This window comes from Tamandua tetradactyla, chromosome 19 (assembly GCF_023851605.1).
Source record: "Tamandua tetradactyla isolate mTamTet1 chromosome 19, mTamTet1.pri, whole genome shotgun sequence".
NCBI lineage: Eukaryota > Metazoa > Chordata > Mammalia > Pilosa > Myrmecophagidae > Tamandua > Tamandua tetradactyla.
The window spans coordinates 69,726,762-69,748,379 of NC_135345.1; the positions used below are offsets into that span (position 1 = coordinate 69,726,762).

General features: G+C 37.3%; 1 protein-coding gene across 1 annotated transcript in view; it reads right to left on the bottom strand.

The window, feature by feature from the left end:
• Nucleotides 1-13,550: 13,550 nt before the first annotated feature.
• Nucleotides 13,551-21,618, bottom strand: part of LOC143663414 (transmembrane protease serine 11G-like) — a 28,784-nt gene continuing 20,716 nt past the window's right edge. Inside the window, exons 8-10 of the mRNA XM_077137092.1 lie at nt 19,931-20,190; nt 15,899-16,041; nt 13,551-13,838 (exon numbers count right to left, since the gene is read on the bottom strand). Of these exons, the coding sequence (XP_076993207.1) occupies nt 13,677-13,838; nt 15,899-16,041; nt 19,931-20,190 (565 nt within the window). The 3' untranslated portion in view covers nt 13,551-13,676. The remainder of the gene's footprint in view (nt 13,839-15,898; nt 16,042-19,930; nt 20,191-21,618) is intronic.

A 21,618-nucleotide genomic window follows, 5' to 3' on the forward strand; every position in this document is an offset into this window, starting at 1 on the left:
ATTTTATAATTAGCGGCAATGTCTCTAGCCCTCAAATAAAAATAATACAAGTAATTGCAACTCCATGTGACCTTTACAGAATAGGAAATAAACAAAATCAAACAGAACAAAATGTAATAATCATAAAATGTGTCTTCACATCAATTTGTAGTCTCAGCTCAGTAATTAAAACATTCAGTCTGATGTATTAGTCAAAAATTCTAAGTTGATTTAGCATTATATCTTCTCCCCTCCTCCAGCTCTGGCTAAAAATCTGTACTGGGGAAAGGTATGTAGTTGGTTTCCTTTCTTTGTCCTTTGCTTACTCTAGTCCAAGCTGTCTTGTCTCTACTGATTGTCCTAGACTTGCTCAAAAGGAGAAGTAATGAAATAGGGTAAATCGTTCTCGAGTGTCCACCGTTATTGCTGGTTTTTCATATGTTGGACCTGGAAGATATCTAAGCTGACTCTTTTCTGCTGTTCCTGTTGTCAGAGGGAACTGACAGCTTACTGTGGTTACTGAGGATTCCTTGTTCAGTCCAGAGACATCCAGGGTGAATTTCCCTCTTTTGGATGAGCTCTCCTCATTTCTCAGGCAACTATCAGATAAGCTCCAGGACATGTTTTGGTGTGTTCTCTCTTGTGGCCCACATCTGATCTTTGGTAAGTGCTGATCTCAGAGTAGCAGCTAAACTCCTAGCTTTGACCTCATACAGGTGGTCAATCTCTCTCCTCTGCTGGATCTCCTAGGCAGGGGTCAGACAACAGGACATGGGCCATTCAGCCTTTTCCAGTCGTGAGTTCAGTACCCTCACAACACAGTCCTCTGTCTCTCAACTGTAGGAAGCTCACTTCCATTTTGTAGGACTCCAAGATAGTCCCTGGAAGTCCTTCTCGCTAGCCTTCTTCAAAGAAATCACTTCATTAATGTCCCTTTCGGACTTGTCTTTGCTCTTGACACGATTGAAAGCTCCAACAGTCTGCACAAGTATTTGGTACCAAATGTCATCTAATACATTCCTTAGGAATTTCATCTACATTCTCTCAGTGGTGCCTCCATTTAAGTTCATTTTAGCATCCCATTACTAGTGTAGAGGATCTGGATATAAAATAAATAGTCTTGTTCTGACCTTGCTTTCTTACAGAAAGAGGGATGTTGAGTTTGTTTTCAGGTGTCACTCTTTACAAGGGAAATCAACATACCGGAGCATGTTTAAAAGCTAGGAACTATCAAGTGAAAGCAAGAATAGCTGGAGGGAAACAGTAACCACAAATATCTGAAAAATTGACAAATGGAAGAGATTTAGAGCTATTGAGACCATATTGTCAGTGACTTTTTAAACTGGCTATGATTGCTAGAAAAGTCACTTCCTGGGGATATGGTGAGATTTATCATTTTGGAAAGGACAATGATCTGGGAGAACAATTATTAGACACAATATAAATTTTGGTTTGTATTGCAATCATTGCTTTCAATATAACATTTGCATTATTCTGTCTAACCCTAAAACTCCATTAAAAATTATTTAGACCACATTATTGAAACTTTTCTAAAAGCCAGCCATTCTCTTCTAATAACAAATATACAGACCTTTTTCTTAAGTCCTTGCCCTTTGTTTTCATTTGTAGTTGCTAGAATATGATATACCAGGAACGGAACAGCTTTTATAGGGAGCGTTCTAGTTTGCTAGGTGCCAGAATGCAATGTATCAGAACTGGAGCGGTTTTTAAAAAGGGGAATATGATACGTAGCTAGCTTACAGTTCTAAGGCCATAGAAATGTCCAAAAGCAAGCCTATAGAAGTGTATAATCTAAGGGATCCAGAGAAAGATACCTTGGTTCAAGGAGGCCAATGAAGTTTGGGTTTCTCTTTCCACTGGACAGGCATGTGGAGAACAGGGCGACATCTGCTAGCTTCCTCTCCAGTTCTCTTGCTTCATGAAGCTCCCTGGCAGCCTTCTCCTTTTTCATCTCCAAAGGTCACTAGCTGGTGCACTTCATCATTCTGTCATGGTTCTGCAGCTCTCTCCTCATTCTCAAAAGTAATTCTCTCCAAAATGTTTCCCCTTTTAAAGGATTCCAATCAACTCATCAAGACCCACTTGGGATGGGTGGAGTCACATCTTCCTCTAATCAAAGGTTAATACCCACAATTGGGTGCATCACATCTCCATAGAGATAATTTAATCAGGTTTCCAGCCTACAATACTAAATAGGGATTAAAAGAAAAGTCTGCCTCCACACGATGGATCAGGATTAAAACATGGGTTTTCTAAAGTACATAATCCTTTCAAACCAGCACACCCTTTTTCATATTGTTCCTCCATACTATATTATCAATCACTCACTCTCTATGAAATTCAACCCTCCTTCGATTTCCATCACACATGACTTTACTTGTTCTCCTTTTGATATCCACTGGCACCATTCCCACTCCCTTTTCACCCCAGTTTTCCTGAGCATCCTTTCTTATTTGATGATCAAATCCATGGCACCAGATTCAAATATCAACTATATTCATATGACCCCAAATTTCTATAAAGAGTCATTACATTTCTTCTAAATTAAATTCCTGCATTCTCCTCTTGGGATTGTTCCATGAATTTGTTTTTTGGCATCTCAAATTCAGTACGTCCAAACTCAGCATTGTTCTCTGATGAATCCTTCTCCATCCATTCCATGGTTTTCCACATCCATTCAATTGGTGTAACCTGAATTTACTCTCTCGATTATCTCTCTCTGATTCACATAAGAATCTGTACCCACGTCTCAAATCACTTCTACTGATCTTGGATCACAAAAGATAGCAAATATCTTCCTAGAACAATGAATCACAACTTTGATTTTGTGGAACTTTGGGGATGAGGCAGTGTAAACATTTGTTCTAACTGAATTTTATGCTGAAGACAAAACAAATCACATTGAAGTAGTTCTGGTTGAAGTGGTGGTGGGGGGGTGGGGGCCTGGAGTCCTCATATGTCCTTCTCAGAGATAATCCCTATGAAAACTAGGAGCCTGCAGGTTTTAGGAGGAGGCTACTTTTCTTGTTCTAGGCAAAAGAAACAGCATGGCTTGGATGGCAATCTAGGAATATCATAAGTGTAGCCATCATACTGTCCATGACTTTAATTAAACAGAATAACAACAAAGAAAGAAATGTATTAATGTACTTATTCCCATCATAGTTGTTGGTGCAGTTTTTACAAGTATTAAGTATAGAAGAAACTATTTAAATTGAAAGTTAAGTGTACGTATCCTTTCTCTTTCTACTGTCAAACTCTGAAAGATTAAATCTTTCTATCATGGTTATTTTGCAGAGAATTTCTAGCGTGTATTAGCTAGGGTTCTCTAGAGGAACAGAATCAGAATGAGATATCTGTAAATATAAAATTTATTAAAGTGTCTTATGTAACTGTGGGGATGTAGAGTCCAAGGTTTGTAGGACATGCTGCAAACTGGCAGCTCTGATGAAGGTTCTCAATGAACTATCAGGAGAGGGTGGCTGGCTGAAGCAAGAAGAGTGATTGTCTCTTCTGAATCCTCCTTAAAAACCTTCCAGTGATTAGATTAAGTGTCACTCATTGCAGAAGACATTCCCCTTAGCTTATTACACAGGCAATCAGCTGTGGATGCAGGCAAGATAATCATGATTTAAGTCCATGAGATGTCCTCATAACAACAGACAGGTCAGTACTTGCCCAACCAGACAACTGGGCACTACCACCTGGCCAAGTTGACACATGAACCTGACCATGACATAGGGTAATCATTTTTTTTAATTGTGGAATAATTTCAAATTTACAGAAGAATTGCAAAAATAACTTAAAACCTATTCAGAGAACTTCAACCTACCCACCTTCCCCAGATACCCAGAATCATCAGTTTTAGCATTTTGTCAAATAACAAATAACTTTTGTTATATCATTCTCTCCCTCTCCCTGCCTCCCTTCCTCACTCCTTCCCTCTTTCACTCTATCTATCTACCTATCTATCTATCTATCTATCTATCTATCTATCTATCTATCTATCTATCTATGAAGAAGGATATTCACTTAGGTAACTGCCTTAAATGATGCTATCAAGTTTAAGAAATTTAACAGTGTTATAAAGCTTTTAGTCTATATTTCAATTTTTATGTTTCCTAATAATGGCCTTTTGGGATTTTTCTTCTCCATTGTTAAATACAGTTCAAGGTCATGAATTGCATTTAATTGTCAATGTCTCTTTATTCACCCTTTTTCTTTTTTTAAATTGTGAAAATATATATACAACATAAATTTTCCCATCTTGACCATTCCAAGCATAACATTCAATGGGATAAATCACATTCACACTGTTGTGCTATTCTAGGGTAATTCTTTAGCTCTTAATCTAACAACTTGGATAAGTTTATTAAAGCTGAGAAAATGATCTCTCCTTCTTTTAACAATAAATATAATGATGTCTCATTGATTATATGAAAACTGGAAGCATTACTAAAGGACTTGTGTTTTTCCTTCTGCCAGAAGTCTCCTGTGTTTTTTATTTTGTTTTTGCACTTGAAATTATATGCGAAAATAAAGACCTTTCTAATGTGAAGAAAATGTACTGGTATAAAATTTAAAAATTAACTTTCTGCATTATATGCAATAACTTCAGAAAGAAATTTCTGGGTCATAGAGCATGCATATATGTCATTTAACTAAAGTTTTCTGCTACCACCAGTACCCCATGAAGATCCCATATCCTTGCCTACTCTTGGGATTCTCTGCATGTCAGTTAGATATACAATGATGCATTACTATTATTTTAATTTTATTTCTCTGAATACTAATAATTTTAGTATTTCTTATGCCTGCCAGCTTTTTTCCATTTTTTTGAACATTGTTTCTATACTTTGCTCATATTTCTACTGAGATTGCTCCTTTTCCTTTCTGTGCATAGTTTTAGGCAGGGATCTGTGGTTGGGATGATGTGGAAATATGTTTCTCACATCCATTCCTGAGAAATTGGATTTCTCTAAAGAGCAACTTTGGCTTGAGGACTCCCCATCGGCTTGGCCAAATTTTCTTAGAATTGTGCTTCAGTGTGAGAATTTTCCTATCCAATTCTTCTTTCTTCCCTCTCTATTGCACAGGGCTCAGACCTGCACTGCATTTTGAACGTTCTCTCTGACTTCTCCAGTTTGTATGGCATTTTTCCACAGCCACTTTTTCCAATTATCTCTTACACCTCAAATCCCAAATTAAGGCCTGAGTGTGTAACCGGTGCCTGTTGGCAATAGTACCAGCTGAGCCCTGTTCCAAGTTCAGAAGTCTCAACACTTAGAAGAATTTAGAGACACGGTGGCAAATAGGAATAAGTAGCCAAGTTTATTATAAAGAGAGAGAGAGTACACATTAAAGAAGTTACCGCAGATGTGTTCAGGGGAGAAATATGCACTGAGTGGGAGCGGGTTAGCTTGCTTTATAGGAAGGTCTTTGCTAGTGGTAGGCTTCCACAGTGACTGAAGGGTTTTTCCACCAGGAGGGAGGAGAAGAGATCAAAAGAGCTTTATCGCGATGCTATGTGCAGGCAGGCTGAAGCCTATGACAGTGGCAGCCCCAAGAGGGGTACAGATTATATAGGATGGTTGATGGGAATTCTAGTTTGAGTTTGGGTAGGTTTTTATTGGTAACTTTAGAAGTGGGAGGTTGAGTGGGGAGTTAATGAGGGCTGCAGGTGCCGGGGCTGTAACTGCCAGAGGGCAGATGTTGGATAAGGGGAGCTATCACAAGATTGTAGCTACCAGAGGCGAATGTAAGAACAATCCTGTGACTGTCTTGTGAGCTGGGGCAGGCTTGGTTTTCGCTAGGGTCCTCCTGGAAGTTATAGGTGGGTGAAGTTTCTTGGAATGTTTGCTAAGGGTCAGTTACGTCATGGCAGGGGGGAGGGGGACTAGCCTAACATTCCAGAGTTTTCTTTTTAGTTTTTCTTGGAATATTGATGGGCGGATGTCTGCTTTCTCTACCTGCTTCTAGCTGGCAGAGGGCATAGAACTGTTCTTAGTTCTTATTGCAGGGAATTGACTGGTGCCGGTGTGCCTGTTGAAGGAGTAGCGTGTCGCTGACAGCTTGATTTGTTATTGCTTGGAGAGTTCTGCAAATAAAGCTAGTTAAGAGTTTTAAGAGACAGGACTTTAAATGAGGAGTAGTATAATTATGAGAAAGGGTGTTAAAAGTGGAATTAAAATTGTCTTTAGGGGATAGGAGTAAGATAGAATAGATTCTAGCCATGATGAATTGACATATGTAGCATCCTCTTGGGCTCTCTTTATTACATTTATGTTATTTCTTAAGATTTTAAAGTTAAAACAGAGGTTTAGTTTCTTTTTCTAATATAACTAAGCTTAGGTTAGTTAACAGGTAGAACATAATTTATACACTTGCCTTGCTTCTTTTAAAAGTCTCCTTTTATTGAAGATGAATTTTTGATTTGTGGTTTACTGCAAACACTCTTAGAGAAGGATTAGAGTGAAACAAAATAATTGATAGAGAAATTTAATATAACACTGAACATTTTTTATGCAACATATAGTATATTAAAAAATTTAGCTATTTTTAGCACTTAATTTTTATGAAGTGAAAGAATAAATTTTTTCAGCTGTTTGGAATAAAAGGATATTTTTAGGGTTTGACTTCAAGAAAGCGAAATGTTGGAAGTAGTCAGGTTTGAAATGATACATATATATGTATTTATTTATAGTTGAGGAAAAAACATAGAAGTTTTGTTTTGAACAACTAAGGATATGCTAATGTTAACACAGACACAAGAAGTTATTTTGGCAAACTATAGACTTTTTGCTTCTATATTTTTACTTAAGGCAAACTCTTTATTGAAGATGGAATAATAGTTTGAGAAAACTTTGTCACTTTAGCAGATAATTGTTTCAATTTTGTATTAGTATATGTAGACCCATAAACTTCTTAATTTTGACTACAATTTTTCTGTCCGTGAACTTTCTACAACCTTCCAGATCCATTCAAGTTTTGTCTTACATTTTCCTCATTCTGTAATAACCATTCATTTGATCTTAGGACAAAACTAAACTTTTTCTTTTTAATTAAAAAAAAAAACAGCATTCTTTATATTCTTCATAGTTGTTACCAAAAATGATTTTGAAAATTGTCTCCAAACAAACATCTTATAACATACAATTACCATAAAAATAAAACTTATTAGAGTGTAGTTAAAGCATTTTAAAACAGTTGTAAAGTGCTGCAGTGGAGTCTGGGTTGATATTAATAGTGTTTGAGGGCTTTTTTGAGTCTAGCTAGAAAGACTGCTTTTTCATCACCTTTTTGAGAAATTTCTTTTAATTTTTCATAATTAGCTGCTTTGTGTGTGGTTGCTTTGTGCATAGTCCTGCACCGAGGCAGGTTATCATAAGGTTGCAAGACTGTCGGCCAGGTTCCTCATCCTGGTCAGTCCAATCGGGTCCTCTCAGGGCACTGAGGCGGCTCCCATGTTGCTGTTAGTAGGGTCCTGGCTATTTAGCCAGGTTTTAGCAAGATATTTGCATGAGCTGGGGCTATTAGACATACTTGTTCCTCCTTGTTGGGAGTGAGGCAGGTAGAGAGAATGACATAGAGATCTCTCCAGGGGAGGTCATAAGCCACAGTAAATTACTGGAATTTTTTAATAAATCAGGTGGGGTCACTAGAGTTGGAACCTAGATGATATTCAACTTGAGAAAGGTCAGAAAGGAAAACTGGATGCAGAAAGGTCCTTCTAGCCTGCACACTCTTCTCAAGTGGGTGCAGTTTGGGGCCGGGTGGACCAGGTCTTCTGTTGGGAAGATAAAAAAGGGTAAAATTCTGAGGTGGAGCTTAAAGATGTGGGAGGGTTTTCTACTGCCTGTGGTTCAGCAGCGATTTTGGCTCAGCCAAGAGGGGCTGTGTATGGGGGAGGGGGAGGATTAGAGGAGGGCTGAGACTCTGGTGGAGTCTGGAGATGGGGGGAAAAGAGAAGATGTGGGATGGGTATCTTCTGGCTGTGCCACAGCAGCAGCTGCAGCTTGATGGGAGGGGCTGCATAGGGAGGAGGGGGAGGCGATTGAAGGACAAGGTCTTTGGATGACTCAAAGGAAGAGTTAGGAGGAGGAGGAGAAGGAGTGCTGGGTTTGGAAATAGGTTGTTTTGGGAGAGGGGAATGGAGAAGAAGGATTTGATAAGTGGAGCAAGTTTGGCAGAGAGAGGAGCACTTGTGCAAGCCAGAGAAGGCGTGGATATATGGGGCTTCATGCCACATGCCTAGACCCTGAGAGCAACTGTCAAGGTCCAGAAGAATTTGTGGGCTAAGGGTTCCATTTTCTGGCCAAACTGACCCATTATCTAATTTGTACTGTGACCAGGCAATATTGTGATAGAAATTAATCTCTTAGGTCTTAAATCAACAACATGACCAAGGACATTAAGATTTTGAAATAAGCAACTCAAAGGGGTGTTGTGAGGAGGTAGGTGGGCACTGCCTGTTTCCCATGACAGTGGATAGGGCAAGGAGAAACTCTCATTCTTAGATAGCCTAGAAGCAATCAAGAATGTGTCCACCCTTGAGAGTGTTTTAGCCCCGTGAGACTTAGAGTGGGTGGAGGCATCTCATTATTTCTCTCACTCCTCGGGTCCTGGACCCACGGCAGAGGCAGCCCTCCCCCAGCGCTGGGATTCCAAGATGCATTGTCAGGGACAACGGTAAGAGAGAGTGCCAGATAGAGAAGAGGAGGCTTGTTCTTAACTTGAGGTGATTTGCCAGTGTTGGTGCTGAAGTCAGGCAGGTGAGTTCCATCCCCTCCATGGAGGTTTCATCTCCATCCCCAGTCTTGGGTTTCAGCACCAAAATAATAGGTTTTTTCACTGAGAGGTAGAAGAGACCAAAACTCAATCATAGGAGCTTTATTGTGAGGTTATGCGCAGCCAGGCTGAAGCCTAAGATGGCCATAGCCCTGAGCAGGAGAAGTACAGCTTATATAGGTTGGGTGGTGGGAAGTCGAGCCTGAACACGGTAGTTGGCAGGTTTCTATTGGTTGGTTTAGAAGCAGGGGCTAAGTGGGGAGTTATCACAAGCTGCAGCTGCCAGGGCTTTAACTGCTGGAGGGCGAATATTGAAGAAGGGGAGTTATTGCAAGATTGTAGCTGCTGGAACTGTAACTGGTGGAGGGCAGATGTTATTTTGTTATGAATATGTTTTGTGTGATTATGTATGTATTTTTTGTGTTTTCTTCCCTCTTTTATCACTTAATCATAAAATTATAAGTTGGATTAACTTTATGTCATAGTATTTAAGTTACAGGATATCAAGGAGGAGTGTGAATATCACCCAGAGACTTGCATCCTGTTCTGGGAAAAGGGTTAGTGTGTTTCCAGTTGTACCCAGGATAGTTGCGTCATATTAGGTGGTACTATAACTCTGTTATTGTCTTTATTCAACGTGAAGTATGGTTCAGGGAGATGTGTATGGACACCAAGTTGACAGAGGGTGAGCTGTGATGGTTAATATTATTTGTCAACTTGGTTAGTTTATACTGTCCAGTTTTTTGGTCAAGGAGGCACTGGCCTGATTGTTACCCAGAATATTCTGTCAATGGGATTAGCATTTGTAATCAGTTGACCTTATGTAAATAAAGGAGATGACCCTCCACAATGCCACAATTTTGTTGGTCCTCACCCAGTCAGTTGGAGTTCTTAACAGCAAGAACTGAGGGTCCCGGTTGTCAGAATTTCTGCCTAAAGACTTCGACATCAACTCTTGTTGGAATTTCTAGTCTGCCAGCTTCCCCTGGGAAATTCAGACAAGACTTTAACATCATCTTGCTGGAGTTTCCAGTCCGAAGCCTCTGCCGTTCAGAGGACGGGCTTGCCCACGCCCACGGTCGTACGAGCCGGTTCCTTATATAGATAAGTAGATAAACATACACATACATCATTGGTTCTCTTCTGGCTACACCATCTTTTTCCGGAATTTCTCCCTTCAGTGAACTTTTGCCCTGACATTCCTGAAATTGCTGGTCAGGATGACCATGACAAGTTTCTGGTATGAAAAACAGGCAAAAATCATCCCAAGGCAGTATAGGCCACGCAAGGTGTTGCTGGATGCATAATAAACAACCTGAGTTTTTCTCCCACTTATTCTATGATTCCATTCAAGACTTTAGCCATCTGCTCTCTCTACAAACATCAGTTTAGGAAAACCTTCAGTCTTCCAGACTCTCACTTGTTATTGTAAATTCCTGGTCTAAAAACTATGTTTTCTTCTTTTTTCTATAGTTATATATGGAGTAGATATGGAGGAGGCAGCAAAAACCCTATGCTAGTTCACTATCTTAGCAGAAACCTAAAACTCAAATAAATATGTTGCATACATCTGTATGTATATGTATACATATATGTGTGTGTGAACATAAAACACAATTTTTTAAAAAGGTCATGAGTAAGCCTTTTATAAGGGAATGCATGCATTTGCTTATGTGAGTATAAACATAGAGAACAACATGAAAGGAAATACAAAGCTGTAAACTCTGGTTACCTTAGGAGAGAATTCAGGGAAATATTCCATGTTTTTCTTTGTATTATTCCACCTTGGGAAAGAGCTTGTGTAACTTTATGGCTTGAAGTGGAATCACAATAATGCATATTTTTAAAATGACACATACCAGGAGATGGCAGCATAGCCCACGTTTCTTTAGTGCGTTTCAGTCTACATTTCAATGAGCATAGGTGTGGGTCCCACTCATCTGCTGTTTCCACATTTCCTGGATTCATTTAATAGATTGCACAGTCCTTGTTTTATTTGGGTTGACTGCTTGCTTAAAACATCTGTTATTTTAACCTTTGTGGGTAAAACACTCTGATACTCCATTAGTGGTTTCTGTTTTATTGGATTGCCTTTGATATAACTCTCTGGGTAGTAAGAAATTTCCTCTTGATTTACAAAACAGCACAAAACTCTTTCTGATTCTCTAATATACTAGCAATCGAGGAAATTCTGGGATCTTCTTCTAGGGTATATTGAGAAACCAGTTTCTGACCATTTCATTCTCACCTATGGGTCCCCTGTGGGTCTGCTCTACCCCATACAGAGATGCCCATTACACTAGTGGACCAGAGCCATTAAAGTCAAGGAAAGTGTACAAGTGGTTGTGCTAAGCTTGGCCAACCACAACCCCCAGAGGGTCTGCTGCTTTCAGAAGCACTTATTAAACACTCTCTCACCTCTTTATGTGGTCTTAAGAACAGGGACCTGGTTTTATCCACATTTGTATACCCAATATTTAGAGCAGTGCCTAACATAAGAAAAGATTCAAGAAATATTTGTTAGATGAATGAATACGTGAATACTCTAGATCATTGATGTCCAATAGAACTTTCTGTGTTGATATTATATCTGTGCTCCTCAGTGTGGTAATCACAACTCATATATGAGCTATTTTGCACTTGAAATGTAACTAATGTGACCAAGGAATTGAATTTTCAATTGTATTTCATTTTAATTAATTAAAATCTAAGTAGATCCATTTGGGCTAATGGTTACCATATTGGACAGTGCAGCTGTAAGTGCTTAGGGATGGTAATTTTATATTCTCCACTTTGCAATGCTGGAGGATGGTGGGCTGAATCACTTCACCTTAGCTGAATACATAAACCAAGCAGTATTTTCTAACACATTCAGAGGATGCAAAATAGAGTATACATGGTAGGGTTATGCAGGATTTAGGCATTTGACAATAACTCAACTGTGTGTGTGTTTGTACACATAAATAAGAATTATCTGCCTGTAGCAGCTTAGCCTTTGAACATCCTTCTGCCTCCAGCCTAAGATTGTATAGATATTGGAAGTGGCAATGATAGATAGTCTTTAGCATTTTAAATGCATCAACATTATAAAAATGGGGGAGAAGAAAGATATATGTCTTATGTAAGAAAATCATGACTTACATGATATTTAACAGTGACGATTTTTTTATTAATTGAAGTGTTTTTCAAACTGAGAGTGATCTTCCTACCCACTCCTGCACTTCTGGACATTTGGCAATTTCTGGAGACTTGTTTTATCATAAACTTGGGGGTAGGCATCGGGAGAGGTTTACTACTGCTCTCTATAGTGCAGAGGCAAGGAATATTGCTAAACATCTTATGATGAATAAAAGAGTCCCACTCTTTTCTTTCACAATGATCTGGGCCCAAATGTCAAGAATGCCAAGATTGAGGAATGCTGCATTATGGTGATTATCCAAAGAGAAGGAGTTTGAGTTTATTAGCATAAATATATTTTAATGTATACAATACAATATGTGGGGCAAGAGAGATTCTTATTTGATATAAAACATAAAAGAAAATCTTAACATAGCAGTTATTTCATTAACCAAATTAATTGGAAAAGAAGTGGGGAAAAGCATATAAAGGTTTAGATGCACTGAATCAGATAAAGAAAAATATTTTTGTTGAATACCAATCCTTTGTCATGTAAAATACTACAAAATATGCATTTAAATACAGAGGAATATGAGCATATTATTATAATAATTAAACCAATCAAAATATGTTCTCATGCTTATTTAAATATTGTCTATAATACCATTCTGCAAAGAATGCATCCTATTTTAACAGAACATCTAAATATTATATAAGTTCTTTACCAAATCTCGTATCAAATGAAATATGGCTTCTTATGTAAATTGTGCATAAATATATAATGAATATTGTATTCTATTCTGTGGATTCCATAATTGTTCTACAGTTTACTGAAAATAAAACTGCTTAAAAAATAAAATGAAGAGAAATCTATTGCTTTAAAAATCACCCATAATGTAACAAGTGAAAAATAAATTTGCACCAGGATTGGAACTTCTCCCATTTTTAGAGATGGAGCTGAAAGTGGCTCCTTCTCACTGACTCTTTGCCTCTTCTTCCCATTTCCACTTAATGAAAAGGCCAAGAAGCTTTGCCTTTAATTTCTGAGTACTAAAAGATATACAGTTTAGAGCAGAATCCTATGCTAGACAATATTTCTAACTCTCTTGGTGTCTAGCCAAGGATTTACTTATTACTCACCAAAAAAACAATAAACAAAAACATTAGTGCAATTGTCCAGTTTCAATTCTGCTTTATTAGGTGTAAATGAAATGTCACCTTTTTCTAAATTTCAAATAGAGGTTAAATGCATATATGTGGGCAAAGGGAAAAGACCTCACAATAGGGCTCTCTCTCATATCCTAGTTTCATGTCCAGGCTCCCCACCCCAATCCCATGATTTGTGTTAATTACTTTGATTTGGTCTGTAAAATGAATGTACAGATTCTTAATTATTTGATGAGGAAGACAAAACTGTAAAGTCATCAGGGAAGGGCAGAGTGCTCTGTCAGTGAAAAAATAAGAGAACGTTAGGCCCATTGGTACTTAACTGACTAAACTGTTAAATTGTTCTAAAATCAGTACTGTGTAGTAGCAAGATGAGCAAGGCAGTAATCAGCGACATTTTTCAACAGCAGCAGATCATTGCAAAGTGATAGCATCTTCTATGTTCACGGTGAGCAAAATACTCCAGATGATGTGAAAGCATTTACATGGTTAATTGTCAGATCTTGAACTTGATGACAAAACACCTGGCAACACATACTAAACACAATCTGTTTGGACGATTTGCCAATGACATTTCTATCTTGGATATAGAGGTGATTGCTTCATTAGATGTTTGTTTTAGACTTAATCCAATCTCTATAACGAGTCACTTTGGTATAAATTCCGGGCTTGTTTTCTTTTCCACAGTCTATTCCCCAACTTACTATTCCAATAAGATACCAGATGTTTCTGTCACGTGCAATAACCAGAGGTCCTCCAGAATCACCCTGGAGAAGAAGAAAATATTATGGTTAATGTGATAAGTAAAGAGTGTCAGAAATAAGTTAATTGACATTTGAAAGTCTAATAAATCAGTATCTTGAATCAAATGTTCAATTAATACTATCTTACTTACAATTAGTACTATTATGATAAATGAGTTTAATACATATTTTCTGTTAAGGCCTTCATCTGGAAAGTGATGTGAATAAAGCCACGGTTTCAGTTTCATCCTTATGCCATTTTTAGTTTTGCTCTGAATAAATGATAACCACAAATTGAGACTGAGCCCAAGCAGCCAATTCTTAAATAAATGATGACTTCAAGGCTCAACTAAAAGGCTGCCTCCAGTGAAGCTGTCCTAACTCTATTAGAGACTAATTTATCTCTTGCTTTCAATCTGAATTGCCTTGTTCCACTAGCACAAGTTAATGACAAGGCATCTTGGATTCCTGTGCAGCAGTAGGTTTGGGCAATGGAAGATAAACAAAGGACCCTCTAAGAAAATGCGCTATTTTTTATTGAAAGTATTTTGCTCTCAAATTGAGACAGAATCTTTGTCTCTAATGACCTGGTTTAAGGCATATGAATCATAAAGACTTCTCTGATAGCATTAGCCCAATGTTTAAACAATCAGTTTTAAATTTATCATTTAACAATGGACCAATTCATTAGAAAGAAATATTATGTGAAAACCAGCACAGAATTTTTTATAAGATAAATTATTCTGTTTGAAGCAGGAGCGGTCCTAGGACCTTGTCCTATCAGCTCCTTGCCCTTCCCTTCTCTTCCCATACTTCTTAGCAACCTCCAGTGTTCAGTTGTGGGAATGTAAAAACCCTGACCTACACCAAAATGAATTCTCAGCTAGTTTTCCTTAGGTTTATCCTAAGGAAACACCTTTATTAATTTATTGTCCTAGAGATGAAAGGAAGCAAGGGAGCATGAGCCCAAGAAAAAGCATCCAATGGAAAGATATGTATATTTATGTTCCTCCTTTAAAGTCATATGATCCAGTTATAGCTTGGATCACTTTGCTTCTCCTTCTCCTCCGGGAAGGGAGAGCAGGGAAACTGCATTCCAGAGAACTAGCTAACTCCTAGTTTTTTGTTTGTTTGTTTTAGTTACTTGTGTGCTACGTTATTAAATTGTAGATTCATTGTGTAAAGAGATCATGACTTTTTTTTAAACTTTGTGTTCCCTTAAGTAACTTCCTTAGTACCCAGTATTAAATAGACTCACAAAAACTTTAAATGAATAAATGAGTGAATGTGTGTTACCATTACATCACCAACAGCCAATGGCATATCAATAGTAGTGCCTTTCCTTTTACATAAAGAAAAGCGTTCATACACATGAAATTCTCAAGCCATTCCTAATCCTTCAAAGAATTCCTAAAATGCTAGACCCAGTTTCAAATGTGCTATGTCAAGTGCTTATTGTTTTCATTATTTATTTGTAGTCCTTTGAATAGACAGATTGTAAAACTGGTACGCTCCTCAAATGTTTAATGTTTAAAATGAAGTTGTATGTGGTTGAAAAAAAAATGCTACCTAGATAGTTTGTGGATATGACCAGTAAGTCAGATAACTTTTTTATATGCATAAGTATAAGTAAATATGTATTCTTTTTGTTTCAAGATAGTGTAATTCTACCTGGATGTACACTATTTAAAGTCAGAGATTGGGGTTCTGGTGGGATGACCCACCACTGACTATGGAGACATCTGCAGTCCTCATTCCACAGCACCTCACAGTTAGTAGCAATAACTGCCTATCTATGCATTACTGGTTATGGTTTGAAGTGATGATTGCTACCTGGACTGGTTTCCACTATCTGCTTCCAGTCCTGCTCTCTAATCAGAATTCATATTTGACATATTTTACACATGGTTCTGGACAATAATGGGTGTTAAGGAATGCTGTTAAATTATTATTTTTTTTATTACATTGTTCTCTCCCTTCCACAATTTAATTTCTTGAAGTCTCATGAAGTTGCATTGATCTGTGGTCAGTAAGGCCAAACCCATTCAACAGAGTCATTTTTGTGTATTTGAGTTTATTCTTACCTCACAGGCATCTAATTTTCCTTCCAGGAATCCAGCACATATCATTCCTGATGATACAGCACCACCATATACATCAACTTTATTACATATATCATTGCTTATGATCTCTATTTGAACTTGTCGAAGAGTATTGGGAAAAGGACCTAAAGAGGGAAAAATAAATAACTGAAGAATTTCCAGGATGTTACTTAAGATAGTTATTTGTCATGTCTTATAAAAGACAGGCCTGCAATGAAACATATGTTCTGAATTTGCAGGACTTTGGGCTGTATCACAGAGTCTAGATGCAAGTTACGTGCCTTGGTTGCCTTCTCTGTGCTAGGTAGCATTCTTGGCACTTTTACTCCCACTACTTTGTTTCATCCGTGAAACAACCAACAAAGATAGCTATGACACTCTTTAATGTGAGGAAACTGAAGCTTAGATGGTTAGGAGTCTTGTTATGATCACATAACTAAATACGGGATAAAGTTAGTATTAAAACCCAGGACATTTCTCACCACATGGGACAATCTATGACATTTACCACCTTTCCTTGAAATCTGTTTCATCACTTTACAAAGAGCACAAATATTTTATGAATTGACAATATTTTAAGAAGAGCAGTATATAACAAGGCTGTAGCACCAGGAAGTAACTTTAATACTGGATAGATGAAATACTACTGCTTCACAAGAAGGATGGTGTTTGATTTAATAATAGCTCAACATACAGTACAAAACAAACACCAGGATAAATAGCATACCAGGATAAAAAATAGTTAGCTCATGTTTAATTAACTAGCCATACATTTAATTATTATTATTTGAAAGTTGTTATTTAGTTACAGTTGATGTGCTTTTAAACCATTATATTGTCCTCATCTTCCTTTAAGATATTCTATTTTAAAGAGTGTAATAATTCTTTGCGTAGAGATGGATGCTCTGTTTATAAAAAGTTTGTGGTGGTTTGAAGTTGTACATATCCCAGAAAAACATGTTCTTAAACTTAATCAATTTCTGTGTGTATGAACCTGTTATAAGTAAGACCTGATGAGGTTACTTCAGTTAAGCTGTGGCTTACTGTCAGGATAGGTCTTAATCCTATTACTGGAGTTCATTAAGATGAAATTCAGACTGAAATAGAAAGAGCTAGGGGAAATAAGAAGCTGAACGTCAATGGAACCCAGAAGAGAAGGGAGAGGCCAAGAGAGACCACCATGTGCATTCCGTGTGACAAAGGATCTCAGAATCAATGATCACTAGGAACCAGTCCTAGAAGCCAGTCTTTGGGAAGAAAGCATCACCTTGAAGATGATTTGATTTGGACTTTTCTTAGCCTCAGAACCAGAGCCATTAAGTTATCATTGGCTAAGCCTCCCCATTGCATAGTATTTGCTTAGGAAGCCAAGGAAATCTAAACAAGGTTCAATGATAATTGAGAGGGTGAGAGAGGGCAGTTTTAAAATGATGAGTCAGAACAATTTTATATTTATGGACTCTCGTTGTAGAAGCAGCAGATGTGAGTTTGAACAATTTGCATAATTTATGAGTTATGTGACCTTGGGCAAGTTACTTATTCTCATTAAACATAATTTTACTCACCTGTTAAGAGGACACAATAATACCTATCTCACATGTTTATTGTGAAGGTTAAAAAATAATGAATGTAGGGTGGGTAATGGTGGCTCAGTGGCAGAGTTCTCACCTGCCGACCCGGGTTCAGTTCCCGGTGCTTAGCCATGTTGGAAAAAAAAAAAAGGATATAACCAGTTGTAACTGTACCTTGCTCCATATTAATTTCTCAATAAACGGAAGCTATTAGAGTGAGTTATAGAAATTAGGGTTATATATTTAAAATCCATTTGGATCAGTTGATGTTGAGGGTTGGAAATTGTCTCTTCAGTGTGAGGGATGGATGGTGATATAAAGCTTTTAGAAGAGGAGATCTAGATTTTTAGGGATGGTGTCACCCACTGCACAGAAATCTAATTATTTTGCTTAAAACTGATAAATTCACTGACCTAGGATTAACCATCTCTCTAGAAAAACAAGCCCAACTTCTTTACACTCCTGAAAGATTACTTTCTGAGGAGTTTCTGCACCTCAGTTATCACTTTTAAGAATAGAAAATTTACTACATGACCATTTCTTTTCTCTTCATCTCTGATTGTGTTTTAAATGCTTCCAGTAATAGAATATTCTCACCATCTTCTCTTTATACATATTTTTTAAAAGTAATCTAAATTATTTGTGTAGGTGCTTCAGCACTATTAAATACTATCTATTTCTGTTGTCTGTAATTATCATTTTAAAATTTAGGCATTCTGAGATTTTAATCAATTTTATTCCAAACACTAGTTATTTTTGCACGCCACTTTTTAAACTAACTGGTCTAGGGTGTTGAGATTTAAATTTTGAATACTTATAGTTTTTTAATCTGAAGAATAAGAAAGTCAGTTCAACTGCTTAACACTATAGCAAGCTACTTTATATATTAGCTTTACAGGGCAGAATATATCCAAGAAGTAGAAGTTTCTTTGCAAAACACTTTTGCAATGTTTCTAAACAAGTATTGTTGGAAAAATCTTGGCAGGCAAGAGAAGAAAAACATGAATATCATTTCCCTGTCTCAGTTTCAAAACATAAGAAAAAAAACATAATAAAGTGTCGATAATATTTAACCTTAAACTCATGTCCTGCAAATTCATAATGCTATTTCTGAAAGTTTTTCAAGTTGTTACAGCTCATAGCTCAATGCACAGTAATCTGCACACTATCGAGCACTGATTCATGACGAAGTCCTAAATCACTCCTTTACTATGTCCTGGGAGGAGACTGTGTTAAATTTAATTACAGTCTGGAAGAATTTCTGTCTCTCCTTCCAGGAAGAACTGCTTTTTCTATTCCTAAAGGATTTCATCCCCCCTCATAGTCGTCACCTTTTCTTTTTGGTCATTGCCCCACAGAGATGAGGAAGAGGGTTCTAAGGATGATCTGAACACTGCAGCAATCTAGAACCAGTGTCAGAATTTTTAGTGTATGTTGGAGGGAGCAAAGACTTCTGTGGATAAAGACTCAGTAGATTAAAACTATGCTTGAGCAAGTGAATAAAGACTTGACTTTGTAATAAGGACCTGAAAGACACAGACATTTGAGAACAGAAACCATATGTAAATGAGCCAACCAAAAGACATCCTTATAGCAGGAATTGGAGACTCAGGAACTAAAGGTCTATCCATCTTTATAGTTGCTTATGTATTATTAAATGTGATAAATGTCTTACTTGTCACATATATGAAGCCTCAGGCTAAAGATACATTCCACAGATACATGGATCAGAATGTCCCATTTCATATTTTTTTTTTTTTTTTTTTTTTTTTTTTTAAAGGAAAGACAGAGAGAAGGAAGGAAGGATAGAAGGAAGGAAGAGAGGAAGAAAGGGAAACATCTTTTAAACATTTTCTTGTTTTATTGTATTTTGTTTCTCCGTTTTCGTTACATGGGCTGGGGCCGGGAATCGAACCGAGGTCCTCCGGCATAGCAGGCAAGCACTTTGCCCGCTGAGCCACCGCGGCCCACCCCATTTCATATTTTATGTCAGGTAAAGAATAGTCCATTCAGAATGCTCAGAAGGCTATTTCTGTTTTTTGCATTACACGTTACAGAAGCTGATTACCATTGCTCACAAATTACATGCATTATAAATCATATAGCCACAGGAGAATCTGTACGTATGAAGGACAGCAACAAAAGGAAAAATAAACTATGCTAAAATATTTTCAAACAATTTTTAAAAATAAAGTAATAACAAGTTTCCAAATAATCCATAAAAATGCAATTAAACGTAGATATTGTGTATAGTACAACCAAAGTGTTCGTAATTCAATATATCTAGGTTTTTGCTTGTTGTTTTTGCCACGTGTGTCATGGAATGTCTCAATTTAATCTCTTATTCTATATACAATTCTGATATTGTGTCTTATTTCATATCTCCATTCAAATGAAGGATAGATTTCTTGTTTTGCTTCCATTGTTTTGCTGTGATACTCACCGTTTGCTTTCAATGCTCCCCATCCAGTGACAAACACTTTACTCTTAGGCAAGACTTCAAAAGTAGCCTCTGGGAGACAGACTCTGTGCACGTCGTCAGAAAACGTTATGGGAATAGCAAGCTTCACCACAGCAATGTCATCATCGTGCTTATGGGCAGCATACTTTTCATGAATGATGATTGACTGCACTCTTCTTCTCATCAATGGAGAGTTCAAGGCTGTTCCAAAATTAGCCATCCATAGTCTGGGATTTTTGTAACTGAGCACAGATTAAAAAGATCACAGTTGGTTCATTTCTGCTATAAAACTGCCCAGGACTCTGGCTGGGCTTAGAACATTAGGGTGTGAGAAGACCATATTTTTAATGTGATGGTCAATTGGGTCCTCTCACCTTATTTGAGCCTTCTCCCCTAGGACTGCTCTGCTTTCATCTAGCTGATAACAAATCCCTTTCTAAGGTAGCTTAAATTACTCTCCTGGGAAGAGGGGTTGTATTTTTTAAAAGAAACAATACACGATTGTTATTTTTTATTATAAAAATAATGCAGATTAGTGGGTGAAAATATAAATAAATAAAAATTAGCCATGTGTACCCACATATTTACACACAGATGCAATATACACTCAAATCCATGCACAGTTACATAAATGTAAATATAGAGCTGTGTAGATATGTAGGTAGTAGGTAGGTAGAGAGGAAGATGGATAGATAGGAAGGATAGATAAGTATAGATAGGTAACATTGGAGCATACTTTAAATATTGTTTTCCCCATTAGAGAAATTGTGGGTTTAGGGAACTATCATGCATAAAATACAGGATTCCCATATACCAGCCACCACCAACAATTTTCACACCAATTGATGATAGTACATTTTATAGTTAAAGTCCATGGTTTAAGTTCTGTTTAAGGTTCACCATTTGTGTAGAGTTGTTCCATGGACTTTAAAATAACATGTATTCTGTTATTGTTCTCATGTTTTCTTTTTACTTAGATTTTATCCAGAATATTTTCCCAATTTAGATGAATTCTTTAAGGTTAGACTATCTTTTTATTATTTCCCAATGCCCATTTGTTAATTCTCAGAAAGACACATGCATCTCAGAAGAACATAGCGCCAAAAATATTCATGTGGGATAATCAGATGTAAGTTTTGCAGATTTAAATACTATTAACAGAGTAAAATATATCCATAATATATCTTAGGAAAACTGGTGAGCGTGTTTAAATTTCTACGGTGATGGCATGATCTTAATTAAATTTAGATTACTGGGGAATGTATGCTCAGTTAGAGCTGAAGATACTCTCTCTAATCTTTTCTACTATTCTTCAATAATTGTCACTTCTTCTTAAGTACTTAATCATGGGAACTGTGCTAGTGTTCTCTAGAGAACAGAATCAACAGGAAATATTCATAAATATAAAATTTATAAAAGTGTCTCATGTAACCATGGGAACATAGAGTCCAAAATCTATAGGGCAGGCTGTGAAGCCGGCAATTCCAATGGAGGGTCTGGATGAACTCCACAGGTGAGGCTCACCAGCTGAAGCGGGGAGAGAGCCTGTCTCTTCTGAATCTTCCTTAAAAGGCTTCCAGTGATTAGATTAAGCATCACTCATTAAAGAAGACACTCTCCTTGGCTGATTACAAATGGAATCAGCTGTGGATGTAGCCAACGTGATCGTG